The 9,224-nt window shown below is 41.3% G+C and overlaps 1 protein-coding gene across 1 annotated transcript; it reads left to right on the forward strand.

The window, feature by feature from the left end:
- Positions 1-188: 188 nt before the first annotated feature.
- On the forward strand, positions 189-2,709 carry LOC123180259 (beta-glucosidase 34-like). The gene is made up of 7 exons (XM_044592252.1): positions 189-279; positions 665-696; positions 1,781-1,844; positions 1,985-2,031; positions 2,092-2,211; positions 2,517-2,585; positions 2,677-2,709. The coding sequence occupies exons 1-7, from the start codon at positions 189-191 to the stop codon at positions 2,707-2,709; spliced, it is 456 nt and encodes a 151-aa protein (XP_044448187.1).
- The last annotated feature ends 6,515 nt before the right edge of the window (positions 2,710-9,224 follow it).

Here is a 9,224-nt window from a genome sequence, read left to right on the forward strand (position 1 = left end):
CTGCCGCCGCCACCTCGTCGCCGCGACCCCCGCCTCCTCCCCTGCCGCCGCCGCCTCCTGGGCCTCGCCCTCACCCTCTCCCCGCGACCCCCGCCTCCTCCCCTGATGCCGCATCTAGGGCCTCGCCCCCAGTCCTCCTTCTCCGCCATCACCGATTCGGCGGAGCTCGTGGTCGACCGGCGGTGAGCATGGCCTCGATCTGGAGAAGGAGAGGGCAGGAGTGTGGCCTCGATCTGGAGAAGGGGAGCAGCCTCACACATCTTCAGCCCTCTCAATCAGGCACGTGCCTCCTTTGCATTTATTTGTTCTTAATTAGCCCATTTTTGCTCTGATTCTTGGACGTGCCGTCCAATATGAACATGAGGGTTTAATTATGCGCACGTTGTAAAATATACTCATGGCCCTTGAAACAACTAACTATTTCAGGAGGACATTCAGCTCATGGCAGATATAGGATTGGATGTCTACAGATTCTCAATTGAGGTCAGATCCCGTTTAACCCCCTTCCTGCCCTGATTGCTTGTGCCATGATTTGCTCCGTGTTTGGATGAGGAAGTAGACCAGCAGGAGGAAGAGAGGATCTCGGGACGCGCTCCTTATTGGACTCACTGTAGTATAAATAGGTACATGTTGTGCAGCTCATACTTTTTTCTCTTGCCATCAGTGAGCTTTTCTCCTTTGATGTTACTGGTTTTGGTATGTTGTCCCATCGATGTGTGTGATGTGTGTTACCTTAGTTGATACTGCTTGGTAGCTTTCTTCTTGTTCAGAAAATGGTCACGGCTAGCTAGATTTCTTTGTTAGTTCCCGTCAAGAATATTCTCATCTCTAGCTACATTCCAACGGAGGGATTTTTTTGTTCTCTTTCTTGCTTTGTTGGGTACCTTTACTGGTGAGCAAAGCTTTGGATGTAGCTAAATTCATCCAAAGTATATTTTTGTTGTCTTCCATGCAATGGCGGAGCTACCACCAAAAAGGTGGGCAGGCCAGAGACTACAAACTGTGCTATCAAACTGAAAATCACTGCATTGTTGTGGGCAGTGCTTCATATAAAACTTCTTTTTGCTTCAGTCTTGGGTGGGCCACGGCACATCCGGCCTGGCCGTAGCTCTGTCGGTGCTTCCTTGGTTTCCCGCATGCCTCATTTTTTCTCTGTCAAGGATGGATTTTTCTGTTCTATGTTCTTTGGTTGGTGTTTCTTTTTCCTTGTACTGGAGTGTAAGAGATGAATGGCATGTCTGTGATATGATGATTAGTATGGTACTTACTAATTGGTTATTTTGGATAAACTAAGTGGGTCTGGTCCAGGATTAAGGACAAAATAGTTTCAGATATCTTAGGTTCAGTGTTATTGCTGGCTCTGGATTCAGGCTCAGGTTCATGTTGAAATGTGTTGTAAAAAATTAGGTGCCAGCCTGGAACATCAGAAAATTTACATCTCTAGAAAAGGACCAGTTAGATGTGTGCCTTAATCCTGTTTGGTTCATATGCATTGCTTCTGCCTTTTATTTGTACTATCAGAACATTTGCAGTTTATGGATTCCTTATTAGTACTACGAGCCTGACAGGCTGTTTATTTTCTGTTTGGCTCAAATTATCTGAATTCATGAATTGCTTATTAGTTATACGTGTCTGGCCGGCTGTACACTGCATGGCCCCATAATCATATTTACTAGCAAATAAGATTTTAGGTGTACAGTGTAGTCGAATATGAAATCAGCCCTTCTTTTCATGCTTGGATGATGTGTTGGTTAGTACTTATTTCATGTTCTGTTTTCAGCTCATGGCAGCTATGGGATTGGATGCCTACAGATTCTCAATTGCATGGTCTCGGATTCTCCCAAGTATGCATTATCAGTACAAATTTTGTGCGCCCCTTAATAATTTGACTGATAGACCGGGTTGTCAAATTATGGAGAAATAAATCAACATATATATCAGCACACTAATAGTAATAGCCTTGTGTGTTTTGTTTGACATCCAGATGGCACCGGTGAGGTCAACCACGCAGGCATCGACCACTACAACAAGGTCATTGATGCACTCTTAGCAAAAGGTGAGCTTTTGTACACTCTAACGTTTCTGTTGCAGGCAGAGCAGAATGAAGAGATGGGGATGTTGTTGGATGTGATATGGTACGAGCCTGTCTCAAACTCCACAGCTGATGTTGAGTCTGCTAAGAGAGCACAAGAGTTCCAGTTGGGATGGTCAGTGAGCCTCACTCACTAACTCCATTTACTGTTTTCTACTAATTAATCTAATCATGGATGGATTGCCAACAACAGAAGTATATAATTAGCCTGACAGTTTTGTATAATTATTTGATTACAGTGACAATAAAGAAGTTTGCTTTGTCTACCATCATGGAATAATAATTCATTCTTTAATCTTATATGTTCCTCGTGAATTAACTATTTGAGTTGGCATTCTTTAATCTTATATGTTCCTCGTGAATTAACTATTTGAGTTGGCGTTTATGCCATTTCTGATATGACATCATTTTCTTAATTTCTTAGAAGATGATGGTTCTTCTTCTCCTATTAGAGTATCACTGCCTCACCAGGATTGGTGTTGAACATAATAAGGTATAATGCCATCCATACTCATTTTTCTTCTTTGTATTTTTTCTTGTTCACTGGTCATGATTGGTTTGAGTATCATTATTTTGTAAATTAGATGCAAATGTTAGAACCAGCGCCGATTTTTTAGTCATATGGTAGTGTGTGGTGAGCTGAGGATAGTATACATTGAAGGAAATATGCCCTAGAGGCAATAATAAAGTTATCATTTATTTTCTTATATCATGATAAATGTTTATTATTCATGCTAAAATTGTATTAACCGGAAACACAATACATGTATGAATACATAGACAAACAGAGTGTCACTAGTATGCCTCTACTTGACTAGCTCGTTAATCGAAGATGGTTATGTTTCCTAACCATGAACAAAAGAGTTGTTATTTGATTAATGGGATCACATCATTAGAAGAATGATGTGATTGACATGACCCATTCCATTAGCTTAGCACCCGATCGTTTAGTATGTTGCTATTGCTTTCTTCGTGACTTATACATGTTCCTATGACTATGAGATTATGCAACTCCCGTTTGCCGGAGGAACATTTTGTGTGCTACCAAACGTCACAACGTAAATGGGTGATTATAAAGAAGCTCTACAGGTGTCTGGTGATTATAAAGGAGCTTTATAGGTGTCTCCGAAGGTACATGTTGGGTTGGCGTATTTCGAGATTAGGATTTGTCACTCCGATTGTCGGAGAGGTATCTCTGGGCCCTCTCGATAATGCACATCACATAAGCCTTGCAAGCATTGCAACTAATGAGTTAATTGTGAGATGATGTATTACGGAACGAGTAAAGAGACTTGCAGGTAACAAGATTGAACTAGGTATTAAGATACTGACGATCGAATCTCGGGTAAGTAACATACCGATGACAAAGGGAACAACGTATGTTGTTATGCGGTCTGATCGATAAAGATCTTTGTAGAATATGTAGGAGCCAATATGATCATCCAGGTTCCGCTATTGGTTATTGACCGAAGACGTGTCTCGGTCATGTCTACATTGTTCTCGAACCCGTAGGTTCCGCACGCTTAAGGTTTCGATGACAGTTATATTATGAGTTTATAAGTTTTGATGTATCGAAGGAGTTCGCAGTCCCGGATGAGATCGGGGACATGACGAGGAGTCTCGAAATGGTCGAGACATAAAGATTGATATATTGGACGACTATATTCGGACATCGGAAAGGTTCTGAGTGGTTCGGGTATTTTTCGGAGTACCGGGGAGTTACGGGAATACGGGGGAAGAAGATATGGGCCTTATTGGGCTTTAGGGGAGAGGAAGAGGCAGGCCGCGCGCCCCCCATTGACTAGTACGAATTGGACTAAGAGGAGGGGCGGCGCCCCCTCCTTCCTTCTCTTCCCTCTTCCCCTTCCTTGTCTCCTACTCCTACTACTTGGAAGGACTCCTAGTTGGACTAGGAAAGGGGGAATCCTACTCCCGGTGGGAGTAGGACCCCCCCTAGGGCGCGCCATAGAGAGGGCCGGCCCTCCCATCCTCCACTCCTTTATATACGGGGCAGGGGGCACCCCATAGACACACAAGTTGATCTTCGTGATCATTTTCTTAGCCGTGTGCGGTGCCCCCCTCCATCATAATCCTCGATAATATTGTAGTGGTGCTTAGGCGAAGCCCTGCGACGGTAGAACATCAAGATCGTCATCACACCGTCGTGCTGATGAAACTCTTCCCCGACACTTTGCTGGATCGGAGTCCGGGGATCGTCATCGAGCTGAACGTGTGCTAGAACTCGGAGGTGCCGTAGTTTCGGTGCTTGATCGGTCAGGCCGTGAAGACGTACGACTACATCAACCGCGCTGTGCTAACGCTTCCGCTTCCGGTCTATGAGGGTACGTAGACAACACTCTCCCCTCTCGTTGCTGTGCATCACCATGATCTTGTGTGTGCGTAGGAAATTTTTGAAATTACTACGTTCCCCAACAGTGGTATCAGAGCCTAGGTTTTATGTGTTGATGTTATTTGCACGAGTAGAACACAAGTGAGTTGTGGGCGATATAAGTCATACTGCTTACCAGCATGTCATACTTTGGTTCGGCGGTATTGTTGGATGAAGCGGTCCGGATCGACATTACGTGTACGCTTACGCAAGACTGGTTCTACCGACGTGCTTTGCACATAGGTGGCTGGCGGGTGTCAGTTTCTCCAACTTTAGTTGAACCGAGTCTGGCTACGTCCGGTCATTGCGAAGGTTAAAATAGCACCAACTTGACAAACTATCGTTGTGGTTTTGATGCATAGGTAAGATTGGTTCTTGCTTAAGCCCGTAGCAGCCACGTAAAACTTGCAACAACAAAGTAGAGGACGTCTAACTTGTTTTTGCAGGGCATGTTGTGATGAGATATAAGTTGTTGTATGAGATGATCATGTTTTGTTGAAGTTATCGGCAACTGGCAAAATCCTTATGGTTGTCTCTCTATTGCATAAGATGCAAGCGCCCAATAATTGCTTTACTTTATCGCTATGCGACAGCAATAGTTGCAAGAGCAATTGTTAGCGAGACAACCACGTGACGACACATTGATATAGATCAAGATGATGGAGATCATGGTGTCATGCTGGTGACGATAGAGATCATGACAGTACTTTGGAGATGGAAATCAAAGGCGCAAGATGATGATGGCCATATCATGTCACATATTTTGATTGCATATGATGTTTATCTTTTATGCATCTTATTTTGCTTAGTTTGACGGTAGCATTTTAAGATGATCTCTCACTAATTATCAAGAAGTGTTCTCCCTGAGTATGCATCGTTGCGAAAGTTCTTCGTGCTGAGACACCACGTGATGATCGGGTGTGATAGGCTCTACGTTCAAATACAACGGGTGCAAAACAGTTGCACACGCGGAATACTCAGGTTAAACTTGACGAGCCTAGCATATACAGATATGGCCTTGGAACACGGAGACCGAAAGGTCGAACGTGAATCATATAGTAGATATGATAAACATAGTGATGTTCATCATTGAAAACTACTCCATCTCACGTGATGATCGGACATGGTTTAGTTGATTTGGATCACGTGATCACTTAGATGATTAGAGAGATGTCTGTCTAAGTGGGAGTTCTTAAGTAATATGATTAATTGAACTTAAATTTATCATGAACTTAGTCCTGGTAGTATTTTGCAAATCATGTTGTAGATCAATAGCTCGCATTGTTGCTTCCCTATGTTTATTTTGATATGTTCCTAGAGAAAATTGTGTTGAAAGATGTTAGAAGCAATGATGCGGATTGGATCTGTGATCTGAGGTTTATCCTCATTGCTGCACAGAAGAATTATGTCCTTGATGCACCGCTAGATGACAGACCTATTGCAGGAGCAGATGCAGACGTTATGAATGTTTGGCTAGCTAAATATGATGACTACATGATAGTTTAGTGCACCATGCTTAACGGCTTAGAATCGGGACTTCAAAGACGTTTTGAACATCATGGACCATATGAGATGTTCCAGGAGTTGAAGTTAATATTTCAAGAAAATAACCGAGTTGAGAGATATGAAGTCCCCAACAAGTTCTATAGCTAAAAGATGGAGGAAAATCGCTCAACTAGTGAGCATGTGCTCAGATTGTCTGGGTACTACAATTGCTTGAATCAAGTGGGAGTTAATCTTTCAAATAAGATAGTGATTGACAGAATTCTCTAGTCACCATCACCAAGTTAGTAGAACTTTGTGATGAACTATAGTATGCAAGGGATGACGAAAATGACTCCCGAGCTTTTCATGATGATGAAATCGATGAAGGTAGAAATCAAAAAAGTGCATCAAGTGTTGATGGTTGACAAGATCACTAGTTTCAAGAAAAGGGCAAAGGGAAAAAGGGGGAACTTCAAGAAAAACAGCAAGCAAGTTGCTGCTCAAGTGAAGAAGCCCAAGTCTGGTCCTAAACCTTAGACTAAGTGCTTCTACTGCAAAGGGACTGGTCACTGGAAGCGGAACTACCCCAAGTGATTGGCGGATAAGAAAGATGGCAAAGTGAACATAAGTATATTTGATATACATGTTATTGATGTGTACTTTACTAGTGTTTATAGCAACCCCTCAGTATTAGATACTAGTTCAGTTGCTCAGATTAGTAACTCGAAACGGGAGTTGCAGAATAAACAGAGACTAGTTAAGGGTGAAGTGACGATGTGTGTTGGAAGTGGTTCCAAGATTGATATGATCATCATCGCACACTCCATATACTTTCGGGATTAGTGTTGAACCTAAATAAGTATTATTTGGTGTTTGCATTGAGCATGAATATGATTTGATCATGTTTATTGTAATACGGTTATTCATTTAAGTAAGAGAATAAATTGTTGTTCTGTTTACATGAATAAAACCTTATATGGTTACACACCCAATGAAAATGGTTCATTGGATCTCGATTGTAGTGATACACATATTCATAATACTGAAACCAAAAGATGCAAAGTTAATAATGATAGTGCAACTTATTTGTGGCACTGTCGTTTAGGTCATATTGGTGTAAAGCGCATGAAGAAACTCCATGCTGATGGGATTTTGGGATCACTTGATTATGAATCACTTGGTGCTTGCGAACCATGCCTTATGGGCAAGATGACTAAAGACTCCGTTCTCCAGAACAATGAAGCGAGCAACAGATTTGTTGGAAATCATACATATTGATGTATCTGGTCCGATAAATATTAAAGCTCGCGACAAGTATCATTATTTTCTGACCTTCACAGATGATTTAAGCAGATATGAGTATATCTACTTGATGAAACATAAGTCTGAAAAGTTCAAAGTATTTCAGAGTGAAGTAGAAAATCATCATGACAAGAAAATAAAGTTTCTACGATCTGATCGCAGAGACGAATATTTGAGTTACGAGTTTGGTCTTCAATTAAAACAATGTGGAATAGTTTCACAAACTCATGCCACCTAGAACACCACAGCATAATGGTGTGTCCGAACGTCATAACCGTACTTTATTGGATATAGTACAATCTATGATGTTTCTTACCGATTTACCAATATCGTTTTGGAATCATGCATTAGAGACAACTGCATTCACGTTAAAAAAAGGCACCATCTAAGTCCGTTGAGACGACACAATCTGAACGGTGGTTTGGCAAGAAACCAAAGTTGTCGTTTCTTAAAGTTTGGGATTGTGATGCTTATATGAAAAAGTTTCATCCTGATAAGCTCAAACCCAAATCGGAGAAATATGTCTTCATAAGATACCCAAAGGAGACTGTTGGGTACACCTTCTATCATAGATCCGAAGGCAAGACATTCGTTGCTAAGAATGGATCCTTTCTAGAGAAGGAGTTTCTCTTGAAAGAAGTGAGTGGGAGGAAAGTAGAACTTGATAAGGTAATTGTACCTTCTCCCTTATTGGAAAGTAGTTCATCACAGAAATCTGTTCCTGTGACTACTACACCAATTAGTGAGGAAGCTAATGATGATGATCATGTAACTTCAGATCAAGTTACTACCGAATCTCGTAGGTTAACCAGAGTGAGATCCGTACCAGAGTGGTACGGTAATCTTGTTCTGGAGGTCATTCTACTTGACCATGACGAACCTACGAACTATGAGGAAGCGATGATGAGCCCAGGTTCCGCAAAATGGCTTGAGGCCATGAAATCTGAGATAGGATCCATGTATGAGAACAAAATATGGACTTTGGTTAACTTGCCCGTTGTTCAGCAAGCCATTGAGATTAAATGGATCTTCAAGAAGAAGACAGACGCTGATAGTAGTGTTACTATCTACAAAGCTAGAATTGTCGCAAAAGGTTTTCGACAAGTTCAAGGTGTTGACTATGATGAGAGTTTCTCACTTGTATCTATGCTTAAATCTGTCCGAATCATGTTAGCAATTGCCGCATTTTTATGAAATCTGGCAAATGGATAAATAAAACTGCATTCCTTCATGGATTTATTGTATATGATGCAACCAAAAGGTTTTGTCAATCCTAAAGGTGCTAACAAAATGTGCAAGCTCCAGCGATCCATCTATGGACTGGTGCAAGCATCTCAGAGTTGGAATATACGCTTTGATGAGTTGATCAAAACATATAGTTTTATACAGATTTGCGGTGAAGTCTGTATTTACAAGAAAGTGAGTGGGAGCACTACAACATTTCTGATAAGTATATGTGAATGACATATTGTTGATCGAAAAGAATGTAAAATTATTCTGCAAAGCATAAAGGAGTGTTTTTTAAAGAAGTTTTTCAAAGAAAGACCTCGGTGAAGTTGCTTACATATTAAGCATCAAGATATATAGAGATAGATCAAGACACTTGATAAGTTTTTTCAATGAGTACATACCTTAATATTTTGAAGTAGTTCAAAAATGGAACAGTCAAAGAAAGAGTTCTTGGCTGTGTTGCAAGGTGTGAAATTGAGTAAGACTCAAAGCCCGACCACGACAGAAGATAGAAAGAGAATGAAAGTCATTCCCTATGCCTCAGCCATAGGTTCTATAAAGTATGCCATGCTGTGTACCAGATCTATTGTATACCCTACACTGTGTTAAGCAAGAAAGTACAATAGTGATCTAAGAGTAGATCACTGGACAGCGGTCAAAATTATCCTTAGTGGAATAAGGAAATATTTCTCAATTATGGAGGTGACAAAAGGTTCGTCGTAAAAA

This window comes from Triticum aestivum, chromosome 1A (genome assembly GCF_018294505.1).
Source record: "Triticum aestivum cultivar Chinese Spring chromosome 1A, IWGSC CS RefSeq v2.1, whole genome shotgun sequence".
NCBI classification, from domain to species: domain Eukaryota; kingdom Viridiplantae; phylum Streptophyta; class Magnoliopsida; order Poales; family Poaceae; genus Triticum; species Triticum aestivum.